At 41.0% G+C, this 20,532-nt stretch overlaps 1 protein-coding gene across 2 annotated transcripts in view; it reads right to left on the bottom strand.

The window, feature by feature from the left end:
• Positions 1–20,532, bottom strand: part of arb2a (ARB2 cotranscriptional regulator A) — a 469,833-nt gene that overhangs the window by 55,081 nt on the left and 394,220 nt on the right. The window contains exon 11 of one of the 2 annotated variants that reach the window (XM_067982841.1): positions 10,216–10,512. The exons of the other annotated variant lie outside the window; for it this stretch is intronic. Coding sequence (XP_067838942.1) covers positions 10,496–10,512 — 17 coding nt within the window. The 3' untranslated portion in view covers positions 10,216–10,495. Of the gene's footprint in view, positions 1–10,215; positions 10,513–20,532 lie in introns of those variants that run through there. 2 annotated transcript variants of the gene reach the window in all.

The following is a 20,532-nucleotide window of genomic DNA, read 5'->3' on the forward strand; positions in this document are numbered from 1 at the left end:
CTTCCTTTACCTCCATATGCAATGTGATTTTTTTTATAAGCAACTTTCACAAAATTTGTGATTGATTGCACATTAAGGAAATATGCAAAGGAAATATAATAAGAAAAACTCACAAATCCAGAAATTCCACTTCTTGGGATGGGATTTGGGCAGAAGTGCCGAGTTTCTACCTTATGCAAGAAGCAACAGCAAGTCCAGACTGAGGGGTGGCGGGAAACAGAAATTAAAACAGGGAAAGCTGCTCCTGTAGAAGATTCTGGTTTTATTCCTCCTTTTGAAGCCAATTTTCTTCCCTTTTTTTCTTTTCTTTTGTGCGGGTGTACAGTATTTTATGGGTAACAGGTGCCTCCTGGTACTTCGTCCATGTGACCATCCTTTATGTATGAGCTTAGACAGTGAATCATCAGCTGGTTGTTTAATCACAGGGGGCACCACAGCCAAGCCTGATCTTTACCTCACTTATCAGCTGCATACAGGCACTTCCAGCAGGAGTTAGCGGTCATGAGCACGTACCTTGGTCCCTTTCCCCCTTATTAACCTGGGGGACCCGGGGTGGGGCTGAGGCCAATTGCAAAATCCAAATGTGGCTCATGCTGCGATCATCTAACAGCATGGATCAAGTTGCGAATCTGGAACTTTCTTGGTCTGTATGCTTTCACTAAACACTTCTTTAATCAGTTAAGCCATCTGGGAAGATGGATTTTTTGAATTTGCTAATGCAGAAACACCAGTCAAAACTCAAATTTCTGACTAATTAGAATACATTTATATTTTGGATAAATAAGGTCTATGTTGTATTCAGTAAAGTTGACTGATACTCTAATGCATTAAAATTGTATATTTTCTTATTCATTCTCAAGACGTGGGCGTGTCAGTTTCAGGGCATTAAATGAGGCCCGGGAATTAAAATTTCGGGGGGGGCTGGACAGTTCGCCACAAACTCTGTCCCCCACAACTCCGATTCCCGGCCTGAGTTAAAATTGGCCCTTATGTGTCTACTACTTTTTTTCTGTGTGAAATACTTTGTGACTTTTTCTATGTTAAAGGCACTATATTAATGTAAATTTATGCATGTGAGAACAAATAGCACTAGATATTATTGCTACATCCTCTTATGAAACATTCCTTTACATAACTGTCTGCTGTATACTTCAATGGAAGTGTGCTCCTAGGCAAATATATCTTTAAGCACCATTTTATTTTAAGTATATAATTTCCCAACCGATATCCCTTATTTTCATCATTGTAAACATGAATTTTTGCTGAAATTGTTCCTCTATCTGCTCAGATTGCGTCAGTGTAAATGTCCAATCGTCAGATCCTTAAGCAGTCTTAGGTTGCCTATGAGTGGAAATAGAAATTAAGGTCTTCCAATATGAATTGGTATTGCAGCTACAGTATAGTTTAGAACTACTCCTCTTCAAGTAGATCTACTCCCTTGATAAGTACACCAAAAATTGCACAATATCACTCATTCACTTAGAAGTACACTGGAGAGCCGATGTACGTATTGGCATCATGGTTAATATTCTATGTTTGTGACACAAAGGGATGAAGAGTCATTGGTTTATCATTCAGCAAAGTTAGACCTTTAAACTTATTAAAATCTATTTTAATTGTCATAAAACTTTGTTAGAAATGCAGTTCAGAGATTGAAATGTCTGTGTTTATATTTTAAATACATTGTTAAATTAGTTTGTCTTGATATTATTGCCACTACAAGACTCTAAAATGGACATAGTTTCTAAATACCCGTTTCCTTGAAATGTGCAATATCCCTGACTTACCAGAACATACAATGTATGTACAATGTATGAAAATAAAATCCTTTATGGATTAATGCAGCTGGATTTCATCACCAAAATATAACAACTGTAATTTAAAAAATACACCAGATCAAAATTTTTGAGTTGATTCACAGAATACTGTGAATTAAAGAATGTTTTGTGGTTTGGATATTTCTCCTATTCAGTGTTAGGAGGACATCAAAATGTTTTAGAAATGCTACATGAGAAAAATGTGCACACAGTTTTAAAGCTTAAAAGGACACTTAATCTTACATGGTTAATCTTTCAAATACATGTTTACATTTTACTGCACCTGAACAGAAAAAAATGCTTTCTGACCAGCATTAAATGTAATAAAAAGGAGCATGGTATTACTTGTAGGATTTTTTTTGAAGATAATATTTCTCTGACTAAATTTAACTGTGCGAGTTTATCCATATTAAAAGACACCAGCATAGAGAAGCTACTGCAGGCCTTTAACAGATTAAAAGAAGTCCTCAGTGATACAAAAGCATTTTGCAGCTAATTTCTAAGGTTTCAAGAGAGAAATCTGCACTAATTCTTTCACCATGGCAAAACCCCATATGGAAGGGTCAGCTCTTCCTGTGGATAAACACCACAGTCGCCTCTAGTGTAGCTGTTATCTTTTTCAACAAGGGGAGACATTTGGCACAGCCTAAAGCTAGGGCATGAACCCTGACTAAGCTTAAGACATTTATCTGACAACATCAGCTGACACTCCACAAACAGATTCACTAGTTGTGACCCTGCAGCATTTGTGATTAATCAAAAAAAGTATCTTGGATCTGGAGGATGAAATACAACAAGCGGACAAAAAGGGATACACTCTTGATCTTGCTCATCGACTGGCAAGGTGTATAGCAAATAGAATAAAATGATCAATATGTTTTCACTTGTCAGTGGGAAAAAGCTAACTTTAACCCCAACGCAACTCACATTGATCAGGTAACATTTTAAAGCTGTCTTCGGATGATAACCACAACATCTGTAAAGGGGCACTGCTTGACTTTAAGAACTGGGATAAAAGTGAAATTGTGAAGCTTTGAATCTGGTGTAATAATTGCAGAAGGTGTTTGATTGTGCAGCTTTGTTATAATGTTGCATCAAAGGTGCTCTCTAATTAGTATATTTGCATTGTTTCTGTGATCTAAATGGCAACTTGTGCTTCAAAGAATCTCTTTGTTCCAAAGTGCCACATATACATAACAATTTAATGAAACATGATCTTTATGAAGACTAAAAGGGTACACACCATCAAGAACTTTGAAAAGTTAATGTACGTACGCTAACATAGGTAGATATTCTAATACAAATTAAGACTCACTGTAAGTTGTCCCCAAATGCCACAATTACAAATATAATTTATTTCTCAATTTGGAAGCATTTTTGTACATGAACTTCTCAATGACATAAAAGGCACTGCAAGTTATTCAGAGCACAATTTCAGGAATATGGGCCTGAATTTCAGTGGGATTTCTCCTCATCTCCTGTCGGAGTTATGGCAGGAAAACAGGAGAACCCCCATGGAATTTCAGAATATCTTTTTAGATTCTTACATGACTGTGTAAAATTATCTTCAGCAACTTTACAGAGTGGATAATTTAATAAAAGTGTCAAGTATCGAGATGTTACAATAAAGCTAAAAGGTCAACAAATGACTCATTTTTAAAATTAATTGTGGGATGTAGCTGTCATTGGCAAGGCCAGCATTTTTTGCCCATCCCAAGTTGCCCTTGAGATGGTTGTGGCGGGCCTTCTTCTTGAACTACTGCAGTCCATGTGGTGACAGTGCTTCAACAATGCTGTTAGTTCCAGAAGTCTGACCCAGCGACGATGAAGGAATGGTGATATATCTCCAAGTCAGGATGGCGTGTGTCTTGGAGGGGAACTTGGAGGCGATGGTGTTCCCACGTACCTGCTGTCCTTGTCCTTCTAGATGGTGGAGGTCATGGGTTTGGGAGGTGTTGTCGAAGAAGCCTTGGTGAGTTGCTTCAGTACATTCTGTAGTACACACTGCAGCCATGATGTTTTTTTTTATTCGTTCACGGGATGTGGGCGTCGCTGGCAAGGCCGGCATTTTTTATTGCCCATCCCTAATTGCCCTTGAGAAGGTGGTGGTGAGCCGCCTTCTTGAACCGCTGCAGTCCGTGTGGTGACGGTTCTCCCACAGTGCTGTTAGGAAGGGAGTTCCAGGATTTTGACCCAGCGACAATGAAGGAACGGCGATATATTTCCAAGTCGGGATGGTGTGTGACTTGGAGGGGAACGTGCAGGTGGTGTTGTTCCCATGCGTCTGCTGCCCTTGTCCTTCTAGGTGGTAGAGGTCGCGGGTTTGGGAGGTGCTGTCGAAGAAGCCTTGGCGAGTTGCTGCAGTGCATCCTGTGGATGGTGCACACTGCAGCCACAGTGCGCCGGTGGTGAAGGGAGTGAATGCTTAGGGTGGTGGATGGGGTGCCAATCAAGCGGGCTGCTTTATCTTGGATGGTGTCGAGCTTCTTGAGTGTTGTTGGAGCTGCACTCATCCAGGCAAGTGGAGAGTATTCCATCACACTCCTGACTTGTGCCTTGTAGATGGTGGAAAGGCTTTGGGGAGTCAGGAGGTGAGTCACTCGCCGCAGAATACCCAGCCTCTGACCTGCTCTTGTAGCCACAGTATTTATATGGCTGGTCCAGTTAAGTTTCTGGTCAATGGTGACCCCCAGGATGTTGATGGTGGGGGATTCGGCGATGGTAATGCTGTTGAATGTCAAGGGGAGGTGGTTAGACTCTCTCTTGTTGGAGATGGTCATTGCCTGGCACTTGTCTGGCGCGAATGTTACTTGCCACTTATGAACCCAAGCCTGAATGTTGTCCAGGTCTTGTTACATGCGGGCTCGGACTGCTTCATTATCTGAGGGGTTGCGAATGGAACTGAACACTGTGCAGTCATCAGCGAACATCCCCATTTCTGACCTTATGATGGAGGGAAGGTCATTGATGAAGCAGCTGAAGATGGTTGGGCTTAGGACACTGCCCTGAGGAACTCCTGCAGCAATGCCCTGGGGCTGAGATGCTTGGCCTCCAACAACCACTACCATCTTCCTTTGTGCTAGGTATGACTCCAGCCACTGGAGAGTTTTCCCCCTGATTCCCATTGACTTCAATTTTACTAGGGCTCCTTGGTGCCACACTCGGTCAAATGCTGCCTTGATGTCAAGGGCAGTAACTCTCACCTCACCTCTGGAATTCAGCTCTTTTGTCCATGTTTGGACCAAGGCTGTAATGAGGTCTGGAGCCGAGTGGTCCTGGCGGAACCCAAACTGAGCATCGGTGAGCAGGTTATTGGTGAGTAAGTGCCGCTTGATAGCACTGTCGACGACACCTTCCATCACTTTGCTGATGATTGAGAGTAGACTGATGAGGTGGTAATTGGCCGGATTGGATTTGTCCTGCTTTTTGTGGACAGGACATACCTGGGCAATTTTCCACATTGTCGGGTGGATGCCAGTGTTGTAGCTGTACTGGAACAGCTTGGCTAGAGGCGCAGCTAGTTCTGGAGCACAAGTCTTCAGCACTACAGCTGGGATGTTGTCGGGGCCCATAGCCTTTGCTGTATCCAGTGCACTCAGCCGTTTCTTGATATCACGTGGGGTGAATCGAATTGGCCGAAGACTGGCTTCCGTGATGGTGGGGATATCGGGAGGAGGCTGAGATGGATTATCCACTCGGCACTTCTGGCTGAAGATGGTTGCAAACGCTTCAGCCTTGTCTTTTGTACTCACGTGCTGGACTCCGCCATCATTGAGAATGGGGATGTTTGCAGAGCCTCCTCCTCCCGTTAGTTGTTTCATTGTCCACCGCCATTGACGACTGGATGTGGCAGGACTGCATAGCTTTGATCTGATCCGTTGGTTGTGGAATCGCTTAGCTCTGTCTATAGCATGTTGCTTCCGCTGTTTAGCATGCATGTAGTCCTGAGTTGTAGCTTCACCAGGTTGGCACCTCATTTTTAGGTACGCCTGGTGCTGCTCCTGGCATGCTCTTCTACACTCCTCATTGAACCAGGGTTGATCCCCTGGCTTGTTGGTAATGGTAGAGTGAGGAATATGCCGGGCCATGAGGTTACAAATTGTGCTGGAATACAATTCTGCTGCTGCTGATGGCCCACAGCGCCTCATGGATGCCCAGTTTTGAGCTGCTAGATCTGTTCTGAATCTATCCCATTTAGCACGGTGGTAGTGCCACACAACACGTTGGATGGTGTCCTCAGTGCGAAGACGGGATTTCATCTCCACGAGGACTTTGCGGTGGTCACTCCTACCAATACTGTCATGGACAGATGCATTTGCGACAGGTAGATTGGTGAGGACGAGGTCAAGTAAGTTTTTCTCTCGTGTTGGTTCGCTCACCACCTGCCGCAGGCCCAGTCTAGCAGCTATGTCCTTCAGGACTCGGCCAGCTCGGTCAGTAGTGGTGCTACCGAGCCACTCTTGGTGATGGACATTGAAGTCCCCCAACCAGAGTACATTTTGTGCCCTTGCTACCCTCAGTGCTTCCTCCAAGTGGTGTTCAACATGGAGGAGGACTGATTCATCAGCTGAGGGAGGACGGTAGGTGGTAATCAGCAGGAGGTTTCCTTGCCCATGTTTGACCTGATGCCATGAGATTTCATGGGGTCCAGAGTCAATGTTGAGGACTCCCAGGGCCACTCCCTCCTGACTGTATATCACTGTACCGCCACCTCTGGTGGGTCTGTCCTGCCGGTGGGACAGGACATACCCAGGGATGGTGATGGAAGAGTCTGGGACGTTGGCTGAAAGATATGATTCTGTGAGTATGGCTATGTCAGGCTGTTGCTTGACTAGTCTGTGGGACAGCTCTCCCAATTTTGGCACAAGTCCCCAGATGTTAGTAAGGAGGACCTTGCAGGGTCGACCTTGTGACGGTGGTGGAAGGGGTGGACATTTAGGCTAGTGGATAAGGTGCATATCAAGCAGACTACTTTGTCTTGGATGGGATCAAGCTTTGTGAGTGTTGTAGCAGCTGCACCCATTTAGGTAAGTGGTGAGTATTCCATCACACTCCTGACTTGTGCCTTGTAGGTGGTGGAGAGGCTTTAGGGAGTCAGGATGTAAGCCACTCACCGCAGAATACCCAGCCTCTGACCTGCTCTAGTAGCCACAGCATTTATGTGGCTGGTGCAGTTGAGTTTCTGGTCAATGACGACCAGCAGGATGTTAAAAGTGGAAGACCCGTTGATGGTAATGCCATCGAATGTCATGGGGAGATGGTTAGGCTCTCCATTGTTGGAGATGGTCATTGCCTGGCACTTATGTGACCTGAATGTTACTTGCCACTTATCAGCCCAAGCCTGGATGTTTTCCAGGTTTAGCTGCATGTGGGCATGGACTGCTTCATTATCTGAAGAATTGTGTATAAAGCTGAAAACTGTGCAATCATCAATGAACAGCCTGAATTCTGACCATATAATGGAGAGGAGGTTATTAATGAAGCCGCTGAAGATATTTGGGCGTAGGACCCTGCCCTGAGGAACTCCTGCAGTGATATTCTGGGCCTGAGATTATTGAAGTCATGCTTCAATAATCATCTTACCACAGGTCTGGATACCTGTTAATCTTATAGTGGGCCGCTGTCCTAAAGCTGTAATGATTTAAAATATCGAATGAAATAAATTACATGGAAAATGCGCCCAATAACAATAATAGTGTGAGACCAGATGAGGATTAAAATGTTTGGATATGCTAAAACCCTCTCCAATGTGTAATTTTGATTTAATTTTATATTTTAAAATTTTTACAACTTCAGGTTCGTAATCCTCCATAATATTAGTGGGTATATTGGTCTTTGGAAATACTGTGACTTCACTGCTGACAACTCGTGCCTTATTAAAGGATCTCTATGGTGTTGGATGTCACTAGACAGCTGTATATAGCTCCAAGCTTAAGAAAACGTTCACCTTGCTCAATAATCAAAATGACAAATAACAGATTCATTCATATAATGCATAAAAGAAGAATTTACATTTATATAGTGCCTTATCACGTTTCTCAAAAACATTTCAAAGCACTTCAAATACAATGAATTATGTTGAAGTGCAGTCACTATTGTTATGTAGACAAACATGACAGCCATTTAGGATATAACAAGGTCTCACAAACAACAATTAGAGCAATGACTGGTTACTGTTTTTGGTGATATTGGTTGCGGAAGGAATGTTGGCCAAGACCAGGAGACGTCCCTCCTCTTTTTCAAATGGTGCTATGGAATCTTTAACATCCTTTTGAACCACCAGGACATGTAGATGGGGCTCCTGTTTAATGTCTCATTAGAAAGATGGAACTTCCAGCAATCCTTCAGTACTGCATTGGAATGTCAGCCTACATTATGTAGTCAAGTATTGGGATGTGGTTTGAACCCACAATTTTTGAACTCAGAGTTGAGAGTTCTATCAACTGAAGCAAGGTGATAATGAGTGAATAAGTGGTGTGATTAGCTGGATTCCCATAGGGAGCAATTCAGCGATGGCTTTTAAGGGGCAGGCCAAAGTCATAGCTGTGCTTCAGACTTGACTATCCTCGAGTAATGGCACAAGAGATCCATTATTATTATTAATAATAAAAAATAATAGTTTTCAACAATTTGATTTCAAGCTTGTACTGTAATCTCATGGCTCAAATGAAAGCAATAAACTGAGCTTCATTCTTACAGTTTATGGCATCTATTGGTCTCCTTGATTGCTGCCTTATAATCACTCCCAGATATTCAATATCTTTTCCATAAAACATCTGTAGTTTATGTCATACATCTTGTATTAGATTTACATTGAAAGATTAGTCAGTTTCACTAATGCACCAACAAAGTTTTAGTTAAAAAGAATTCTGGAATAACTGTTACTAGATCACCATGAAATCATTTTCATCACTGTCAATGGCTTACACTGTGTTGTAAATCCCTTGGTGTACTCATTGAGAACAGGTCAGACTCCTTAATTGTTACATCCAAGCTCGTCCATTTAACCATTCTACACAGTGCTTGTATAACTACAGCGACATTTGTATTTATATTGTACAATCGAGGCTAGCGTGCAATACTCCTGACATTGCCAGCACACTGCAAAGTGAAGGAGATGAACTCACTTCTGACGTCATTACACAACTTTTCTAAGGTTTTAAGAGTGGCCATCAGAGGTATGGAAAATGCACGGTTCCAGCAGAGACAAGTGGCACACCAGTAAATGTGAAAAAGGGAGAGTGGCACTCAGAGGTTGCAGGCTTCTGCTTGAGCACTGCTTTCTCAGAATCAATGTAAAAGTGCCGTAACATTCATTTACGATTGAAATGCCATCTACAGTTGTCAAATGTCATCTGTTATGGTATCAAACACACCAAATCAGTGAATCCGTTTTTCTAGTGGGATATAATGGCATTAATTAACATGAAAGTGTGTATATACAGGAAATTACACACCACTGGCTATTTTGAGGTGAAGCTAATAGCTAAACAATCACTGAAATGGTAAACCCCCCATGCCTTATCATTCATTATTGCCTAAGCAGGAGGCGCCACACTGGTGCTGCTGCTGGTATGTAAGTAAAGTGCTGCCTGAGTTGAAATAATGCTTTGTGCACTATCTGACATCCAACTGACAGTAAAAAGTAGTACTAAATGTGCTGTCACAGATGTACATAACATTCTATACTTGATTTTTATGCCATCAGCCAACCAGTTGTTGTCAGTCCCTGAAACCTGGACATAAGGATTAAAACATCAGTCTACCACTTTCTGAATGATATGATGAACGTGTTATCAAAGTGCAAATGACTGACATTGTGAATGACCAACTACTGACAGCCTTGACAGCCGATGGTGACAGGAAGGTCATTCTCCACAGAAGAGCTAAAAACATTTAGCTTTCACGGTACAATTACAACAGGCTCCAAGAAACTAAATATTTCTTCCAGTTTTCAATGTTTTCCTGACAGAGGATTTTAATCATTGTTTCAAAGTTTTGATATACATGCAGAATTTTAAAGCAAGTGAAAAATTATAGGCCTTTTGTAATTGGTTAACAGTGACAGCAAAACACCATACAGACCTAATGAAACTTTTTTGCCTTTTTACCTTTGCATTAAACTTTATAAGTAGGAAAATAATCATACTGATGCCATTCCTTTACAGACAGCAAACATGGGCTATAAGTTATAACAAAAACAAGTGAACAAAAAATAGCAAATTTTCATCTGCATTTTCTTTCTTGGCAACAAATTAAGTTTATGATAAAAGGAGTTTAGCGAAATAACATCTTGTACTTGTAAGTCTGTTTAAAACTACTCAGGTAGGAGGTTGATTAAAGAGAGAATGCAGCCATACACATAAATATATTTTCCACACAGTTCAGCATAATATTGGGATGTATAAATTATGCTACACCAAAAAAATCATGGAACTCTGAGTTCAATTTAATAGCACCATACTCTCTGGTATCTCTGGACTTCGCAATGTGCACAACAAAGATTTACGGGGGAATATTCACCTTCTGTCTGAAACGTGCACAAAGTCAGCAGAACGGCTGCACCACCCACCTGAAGCCAGTGTCAGAAGGTCCAAACCCGAACCTATCTCCTGCCTTCCCACAACCGGCCACCTGCAGCGGAGTGCCTCTTCGGTGCCCGCAACATCCGAATACATTCAAGTGAGGCCTGAACCTGAAAGTGAGGTAGTGGGCGAATGAGAGGTAATGGGTCAGAATTTGCTGGGAAAATAACGTCGAGTTTGATTGTTATTAGTGCATAAATCATCCAGCAATTTGTGGCAAGGAACGGATAGCTTGTGAGATGCTGAACGATATGCGCTGCTTCGCCATTAGCCTCGCGAAAACAGCAGCTTGCCATCAACCTCCCCATGAGTTTCAAAAAATTGCTGCATTTGCACGGTAAATACGAATTAAACTCACTGCAGAAAGTTAGGGCTGGTGCTTAACAGCGTAAGGAACCTTTTAATGACGAGATTTATGCTCCTGCAATGCCACTCAACCTCTCTAGCCCAGAAAGGGAACAATTGAAACCGTGGAGTCTCATTCCTGCAGGTAGTAAATTTTTCTTACAGATTTAAAAAATTTAAAATTTAAATTTTTTTTCTTACTTTTCCTTTCTTTCGCTTTCTTCTCTCTCTCTTAATCCAATCTTTTTTCCCTCTCTTTATTTCCCATTTTGTACCTAATTTGACTCTAATTCATCCCATTCCCTTCTCATCGTTCCTCTATTTCTTTCTCTATCCTAAATCTCATTGGTTAAGGAGATAGACTGTTGGTCTCGTCATTCACTAAGGTTGAAAATGGCCCCTTGACTTCGTTATCAGCTTGCACTTCCAGCAATTTGCGGTGCAACAATTTTTCAAACTGAAGGGTGAGGGAAAAAGTCTAACTAATGGGGCACGCCACGAGACATCCCATTCCAGCAAATTCTGGGCAATAGTTCTTCATGTCAGCAAGTTAGACTGCTGGGTGTTTTCCGATCTTGTAATTTCCCTTCTTAAATAAGTATTTTGATTGGAAAATTCAACGGACATCACTATTGGCCTGGTTAGCTATTAGCCATAAAGCCTTTTCCTAGCATCCATTTGTTTTAATCTTTTTAGAGTATATACTTTGTAATTCAGTATATATATGTAATTTTCAAATTCAAGTTTTGTACCAAAAGTAGCTATTAGTGCACACATTCCAGTTGTCAATATGCTTTATGGTCCTTAAATTATGCTGCGGAATACTAATTTGAAAATGTTTAAGGTGTTCATCTGATGTTCCGCTTTCTGCTAGTTTGGTTAAGATATTAAGCTATTTATTTTAAACAGGTTCATGGTTAGCTAAATAACAGAGATAGGAATTTCAAATGTACACATTAAATGAGTGTATAATAATTTCAGGGCATGTATTCTTTATGTGGATAACACTCAGAAAAGGGTATCTGTAGCTTGTGATGTCATTACTGCAGCTTTATCAGGAAATAGTACGAAGTGATTGCAGGGAATTCTGTATTTAGTCTATTTTTAATGTTTATTTCTATGCCCAGAAACATAACATCTCTCCACAGTAAAATTGAAAATGACAGTTCACTGCACTGAATTATTATCTAATGGTCCAATACATGAGATGTTCCAGTAAGGGCTTAAAAGTTAACAGCCATGACATATATAGAATATCACACAACTATTGGTCTCTTGCAAATATTCTTTCATTTGTGTAAGAACCCATCATAATTAACTGCAGCCTGTGATGCTTGCAGTAATGGGTCATACACACCTGTGATAGTGTGTCATTGGTGTGATATATAGATTTGCAAACATCTTCAATATTTGTGCGGGAGAAAACGTTTCGGTATCATCATGGGTACTTATTTGCTTTTTCGGATACAAAATAAATAAAAACTTCCATCTTTTAAATAAATGTCACAGCTATAATAAATAGAACTACAGATGAGAGAAAGTGTTACATTGATTTTTACTTCACTCATGAGATAGACATATATAATTCTTTCATGAAATCAAAAATCTATACCACATTTGCTATCTTCTATTAGCTTTTATTTCTTTCTGTGATAGCATCAAGCTGACTTTCTACATGATGACTGTATTTAAAGAGTCTTACATGCCCAAATGGATGTATTAACAAAACTACAACAATGTATGTAGTAGAAAAAATCTGTGCGTTGTCAAACTATAATATACCGTAATGCTGAAGTATATCACTACTTAAGGGCATGAGCGTACAGACAGTTATGAAACCTATGGAAGCTATTCAAAATTCATCTTATCACCTAAAGAAATTCATCTTATCACCTAAAGAAAATGAACTGTTAATGCCCTAATGTTCTTTCTGGTGCCATAAAAATGGAGACTTATCTATCCTCGCAGACTTATGTAGAATATCGTCCTCAGGTGCTTCGTGTCCCCAATCATTTTCCAGTTCCCTCCCATGAAAAATATGCAGCACATGGCTGGCGGTTGGTCAGTTTACCAGTCACTGAGGGGCTCGAGCCGGGGCAGTAACGATCAGTAGAAGGCCATGTGTATGTATAACTGTAGCCACTGCTGCAATGCATCACCTAAAGCAGGTAGGATATACAGTAGCACACTGTGGCCAATAAAACCATTGAGAACTGCTGTGGTTTGTACACAATAACTATATTTTTAAAATGAATTAGAAATAAAATGCTTTCTCCCCCTGCAGATATAGTTTAATAAATGTATTCCTTTGCCTCTTTTATTATACACCAGGCAGTAAAAAGTTATTAAAAATTATTTCTGCAGATGCTATATGATAGAAAATGTGCATATTTTGAATATTGGAAAGGACATTCTGTTTTTAGAAGTTAAACTTAAATATACATAATAAATGTAAGCAGTGTTCAATCATGAACATTTCAATGTTATTTTTGTTATATAATCAGTATAGTCAGTATTTAATTACCAAGTAAAATAAATACAGATGTTTTAATCTATCTGACTAAAATCTTTGCTTTAGCTATTAGCTATTAGCAACCGGTAACGTTGGCTTTCCAAAGGTGCGTGACTGAGATCTATGTACTAATAGTCAATTACTAAGACTATATGATTAAGGAGAGAGAAAAAAATTTCAGTTGATTGGCATCACTTACTAGGAAAAAAAAATTGAAGACGAGTATGTGCGTGTCTGGTAAATAATGTTATTCATGATTAAATTAAGGCTAAAGTAATTCTAGCATGCATTATTTATCGCCACTGCACACCTTTTCCTTCATTAACTGATACCTATAAAAAGTGTCTCTGGACACCATTAATGTAGACAGGTTTTCATCAGAGGTAGGCTTGTCAGTAGCCCAGACCCAGAGGGACAGTATTCCCTACATTAAAAAATCTAGCTAACCTTGACTTTCCATCAACAACAAAAAATAAATAATTGCTTTTTCCTGTTCGTATTCTGTCAGTTGTGATAATGAGGGTTATTAATGTTACTTCGAATAAGATCACTTTCTTCTATGATCAACTTTTTTTTCTCATAACCTAATATTTTCCAAAAAATATTGTCTAACAGAAGCTTCTTCCTTATCGACAAAATAACACTCTTCAGAGTATTAGAATTATTAAAATTGTGCTTTAATGACATCAGCTTGTGACAGAATTCTTATTTGAACATATTTTCTCTTTTTCTTTAGTATTTTTATGGATGAGTGATGTTATCTATAAAACTTCAGCACATTGGGCTGTGTATTTGGTATTTTTAAAACTTTTTTTCACTTACGTAGTGACTATCAACCCCCAAAATCATGCCATTTCATATCGATGAGTATTTTCACTATTACTAATGTGCCTAAAATACCTTGTTCCACAGATGAGTAGCTTGGCACCTGCTGCATGAAAAATAGCCAATTACTGCTCAGTGTCTCTAATTTTCTGATTCAATTAGTATGCTCCAGAGCTTTCCACTTTAATAGCAAACTACTTCACAGTTAGCTTTCTGATTAATCATTGCCCATCTGCAAACCGTCGAAAAGCTTGGTGGAACAAATTTGTGTACTTTAGAATGCTGTGAGCTTAACAAATCAAACCTGTTTTGCTATATGCAGCGTCAATTCTATTTACACTTCGTCTGCTACACTAGTAACGAGCATTGCGTTAATGATAAGGAAAAGCCTTTACAATAAAAATTGCTATATCATTATGCAAACAGAAATCTGCAGACTGAAAGTGTCTCTTGAAGAAGCAGGTCAAAAGCCTAATTTCTTTTAGTACTAATTTTAGTTCAATTTGTAATGAGCAACTTTTTAAAAAATTGTTATGCTTTTTGTAGACCACTTTTCCTCTTAAATATAAGTTCATAATTTTCATATTTAAGAGGCATTAACAGTGGTACAATGATTAATCATAGCACTTCTATAGCACAAGAGGGAACAGACAGAACATGGCATAATAATTTACAATAGCAATTTACCATAAGTATCAGTAGTTTTGAAAGAGGTACACTCAAGAGCTAAAATGAAAGACAAAAACAAAGCAAAGCGTTGAATCTTGCAACTCATAATTTTTTTGTAAGTTTTGTTTTGTTCGATGGGGAATTCTGTTTCTATGAACTGAGGGATGTCAGTGCTAGCGATCATATCTAGCATTCAGTGCCACCTTCAAACACAGACAGGGCAAGTATATCAGAGGCCAGACACTGTGTAAAATTCCTGCCCGTTACAGAACCCGCCTGATTTTCATTTCTATTGATTTTACTGCTCAAGCATTGAAGACGAAAATTACCCCTATTTAATTTGAGACCATTCCGACTAGCAAGCTAGGTTGAATTTAAATTCAGTGCACCGCACTTGTTATTTCAGAGTAACATAGTAGGTACAGCACAGGAGGAAGCCATTCGGCCCATTGTTCCTGTACCGGCTCTTTGAAAGAGCTATCCAATTAGTTCCACTCCCCTGCTCTTTCCCCATAGCCCTATAAATTATTTCCTTTCAAGTATTTATCCAATTCCCTTTTGAAAGTTACTATTGAATCTGCTTCCATCACCCTTTCAGGCAGTGCATTCCAGATCATTACTACTCACTGCGTTAAAAAATGATTCCTCATGTCGCCTATGGCTCTTTTACCAATCATCTGTTTCCTCTGGTTACTGACCCTCCTGCCACTTTGTCAAAACCCTTCATGATTTTGAACACCTCCATCAAATCTCCCCTTAAACTTCTCTGTTCTAAGGAGAACAACCCCAGCTTCTCCAGTTTCTCCACATAACTGAAGTCCCTCGTCCCTGGTTCCATTCTAGTAAATCTCTTCTACACCCTCTCTAAGGCATCCTTCCTAAAGTGTGGTGAAAAGAATTGAACACAATACTCCAGCTGAGGCCAAACCAGTGTTTTATAAAGGCTTAGCATAACTTCCTTGCTTTTGTACTCAATGCCTCTATTAATAAAGCCCAGGCCCCCATATGCTTTTTTAACAGCCTTCTCAACTTGTCCTGCCACCTTCAAGGATTTGTGTATGTGCATCCCCAGGTATCTCTGTTCCTGCACTCCCTTTAAAATTGTACCATTTAGTTTATATTGCCTCTCCTCATTCTTCCTATCAAAATGCATCACTTCACACTTCCCTGAATTAAATTTCATCTGCCATGTGTCTGCCCATTTCACAGTCTGTCTATGTCCTCCTGAAGTCTGTTACTATCCTCCATATTGTTTACTACATTTCTGCATTTCAGGACATCTGCAAACTTTGAAATTATACCCTCTATACTCAAGTCTGGGTCATTAATATATATGAAAAGGAGTAGTAGAGTACTGACTCCTGGAGAACATCACTGTATACTTCCCTCCAGTCTGAAAAACAACTGTTCACCACTACTCTCTGCTTTCTGTCCCCTAGCCAATTTAGTATCCACGCTGCCACTGTTCCTTTAATCGCATGGGCTTTAATTTTGCTAACAAGTCTATTATGTTGTACTTTATCAAATGCCTTTTAAAAGTCCATATACATAACATCAACCGCATTGCCCTCATCAACCCTCTCCATTACTTCACCAAACAACTCAGTCAAGTTGGTCAAACACAATTTTCCCTTAACAAGTCCGTGTGGACTTTCATTTATTAGCCCATACTTATCCAAGTGCCAATTTATTTTGTCCCGGATTATTGTCTCTAAAAGTTTCCCCACCACCGATGTTAGGCTGACTCACCTGTAATTGCCAGATTTATCCCTCTCCCCTTTTTTGAACAGGGGTGTAACATTTGTAATCCTCTAATCCTCCGGCACCATCCCCATATCTAAGGAGGATTGGAAGATTGTGGCCAGAGCCTCTGCAATTTCCACTCTTACTTCCCTCAGTAACCTAGGATGCATTCAATCTGGACCGGGTGACTTTTCTACTTTGAGTACTGCTAATCTTTTAAGTACCCCCCTTTATCTATTTTTATCCTATCCAATATCTCTACCACCTCCTCCTTTACTGCTACAATGGCAGCATCCTATTCTCCAGTGAAGATAGATGTGAGGTATTTATTCAGTGCCTCAGCCATGCTCTCTACCTCGACAAGAAGATCTCCTTCTTTGTCCCTAATCGGTCCCACGCTTCCTTTGACTGCCCTTTTACTGTTTATATGTTTATAAAAGACTTTTAGGTTCCCTTTTATGTTAGCCACTTATCTATTCCCATGCTCTCTCTTTGTCCCCCTTTTATTCCCTATTTTAGATCTCCTCTGTACTTTCTGTATTCAGTCTGGTTCTCTACTATATTATTGAACCTTACATTCGTCATAAGCCTCCTTTTTCTGTTTCATTTTAATCTCTATATCTTTAGTCATCCAGGGAGCTCTTGATGCCCCTCCTTTCCACCTCGTAGGGATGTGTCTACCTGAACCAACTCCTCCTTGAAAGCCTCCCATTGCTCATTTACTGTTTTGCCTACCAAGTTTTGATTCCAATCCACCTGGGCAAGATCCCTTTTTAACTCACTAAAATTTGCCCTCCTCCAGTTAAGCATTTTCACATTTGATTGCTCCTTGTCCTTTTCCATAACTATTTTAAACCTAATGATATTATGATCACTGTTTCCCAAATGCACCCCCTCTGAAACATGCTCCACCTGTCTTACTTCATTCTCCAGAACTAGATCCAGCACTGCTTCCTTCCTGATTGGGCTGGAAACACAATATTCCAGAAAGTTCTCTTGATCACATTTCAGGAATTCCTCCCCCCTTTGCCCTTTACACTGTTACTGTCCCAGTCTATATTGGGATAATTGAAGTCCCCCATTATCACTACTCTATAGTTCTTGCATCTTTCTGTAATTTGCCTGCAAATTTGCTCCTCTATCTCCTTCCCACTAATTGGTGGCCTATAGTATACACCCAGTAGAGTAATAGCTTCTCTTTTGGTCCTTAATTCTAACCAAATAGATTCTGTCTTTAACCCCTCAACTACATCATCCCTTTCCAGTGCTATTATAGTTTCTTTGATCAATACTGCCACCCCCACCTTTCTTTCCTTCCCTATCTTTCCTGGATATCCTGTAGTGAGGAATATTTAGCACTGAATTCTCTCCGTCTTTGAGCCAGGTCTCTATTATTGCCACTATATCATAGTTCCATGTGCTGCAGCATGTTATTTTTTGATGTTATTATACATGGAAAAAATGAATATTCTAATGATTATGTAAAAACTAGCTTTCCATATCCATGGCTAACTTATGGACCAAATGTGACAGAGAGCCATTTTCTTCCCTAAAGAAAATACCAATTCTGGAAAAGAAATTCTAGGTGACTTGACTTTCAACCTGATGGTAATGTAACAATTGAGGTAACAAATTATTATTAATAAAAGGTATTATTTTTCCTCAGTAGGGTGGGTAGGATTTATCTTAATTCCCTCAGAATGTACAGAAAAGTGGACAACACAATAGATGAGTGCTAAATTGTCCCAATGTTAAGTCAACTCCTCACCTCCAAATCATAGCACCGGTTGCCTGGTACTGGCACTGGGAATTCAGGGGATGGGAAATTGGAGCTAAAGGGCCCGATATTAGGAGGGAGGCGGGTTGCCAGCGGGGGGTCGACTGGGCGCGTGGGTAACCCGCCCAGTAAAATCGGTGGGTTCCGCACGTGATCGTAAGTAAATTGAAGCCACTTACCTTGGCTTCCGGGTTTCCCGCTGGAAAGCTGTGCAGCGGGCGGACTGCGCACCCGCATCATAGGCTGTCAGCTGGAGGAGCCCTATTTAAAGGGGCAGTCCTCCACTGACTGATGCTGCAGAAAGAAGCCAAAGTTACAGCAGGGAGCAGCCCGGGGGAAGGCTGCTCCCAGGTATAATGATGCCTCACTCCAGGTCCTACTGGATGGGGTGAGGAGGAGGGGGAGGACAGCGATCTTCTCCCCGGCGGACGGGAGTAAGTGGCCTGCCTCTGCCACCACAAAGGCCTGGCTCGAGATGGCAGAGGTGGTCACCAGCACCACCAACATATCACTCACCTGCATACAGTGCAGGAGGCGCTTCAATGACCTAAGTAGGTCAGCTGAAGTGAGTACACTTACTCATTCCCCTACACTCCGTCTGCCACATCACCGCCCCCACCTCACATCTCCTTCTGCACTACTAACACTACACTATCACATCACTCCTCACACCCACTCAAAGCTCACCCTCATCTTACCTGCACTTACTCACCTCGCCAGTACTCATCCCACCACTACCACTCAACCCAATCTTCATACAATCTCATGGCTCTGTCTCATGCTCACCCTCTCATGCATCTCTTTCACGGTCAGCCTCACCCACCTGCCACTACCTGTGCTGTAGCCACAGGGCATGCATCACATATGTGCAGTAGGAAGCGTAAGGCAAATGTGTCGTGAGCATGAAGGGGATGCACAAGGGTGTTTGAGGGTTTGTCATGGTTTTTACTTATATTTGATTTCTGATCAACTCACATTACATATTATACTGTCACCATTACTGCCATGTCTTGGCCATTCTTGACTGGCTTGTGCAACAATGCCCTTTCAGAGGTTCTCCATGAACACCCTTGATGCCACCCAATGGGTCACCCTACAGTGGGTGTATGTATAGTTGCACGACTACTTTGTGCAGGTGCCTGTTGCGCAGCACTGTGTTGTGTAGCTCCACATGGCGGAGGTGGACGGCATGCCTGGCGAGGCTGGTGATGTTGCTTGTTCTCCAATGGAGTGATGAATGCAGCAATGGACCCCCCCCCTCCCCCATCCTGACGGTGTGAGTGTGAAGGGGTCCACAAAGCAGGTAAATGTGTTTGGACAGCAGAGTTTAGGGTATGATTTAATAATTTGGAGTGTGGAGACAACGGTGTGGCAGGCAAAGCTTTGTCTGAGGTGACGGAGTGCCCTGCTGCAATGAATGAGGGTTTACCCGGCACCTGTTAAATGGACCTTTGCAGCTCCCACTGGCTGCTGGCTGCAACACGTCTGTTTAAACAGGGAGTGTTTCCCCTAGCATGGGAAACACGTTCTGGGTAATCCAAAATCCGAATCCTCCTAAAATCTCCAACTAATGAGGTCTGTCAACGACCTCAAGTACCCAGATAATGATCTTAAGTGGCATCCCGCCGGCTTTGATCGCCGGTGGGGGTCCCACATGCGGGGGCTGCGTGCGCACCGATTCGCATCATTGGGGAACCCGGAAGTGGGCTGCTTGGAGCCCGGCTCCGGACACACTTTGGGAATCCCCAATTTTAGGAGCCCCCCCGCCACGAACACACCCGCTCGGCCATCTGAAAATTGACCTCAAAGTCTTGGCACAGCAATGGTTTCATTCATTCTCTGGATACGGAAAAAGACTAATTTCTTTTAATTCCACTTGTAGTTTAATTTGTAAGAACATTTACTTTTTTTGAAAACTATAAGCATTATTACATTATTATGCTTTTGTAGACCACTTTTCTCCCTTAAATATATGTTTATCATTTTCATGTATAAGATTATTTTCTATTTAATTCTACACAAAATAAAACTGTAAACATTCTATTTTGAATCATGTTTAGGGTTCATGGGTTCATATGCAGCCTTTATTAGTTTCTATTAATCAATATTACTGTCATATGCACACACTTAGATGCTGTTATATAAATAGCCCTATTATTATGATTGCTATTCCGATATATACATTACTGTAACATATTCAAATGGTTAGGATGATTTTGACAAGCTATGTGAGCATTGCTTCAAGTCTTTTACGTCTTT

Source organism: Heptranchias perlo, chromosome 4, assembly GCF_035084215.1.
Source record: "Heptranchias perlo isolate sHepPer1 chromosome 4, sHepPer1.hap1, whole genome shotgun sequence".
Taxonomy (NCBI): Eukaryota; Metazoa; Chordata; class Chondrichthyes; order Hexanchiformes; family Hexanchidae; genus Heptranchias; species Heptranchias perlo.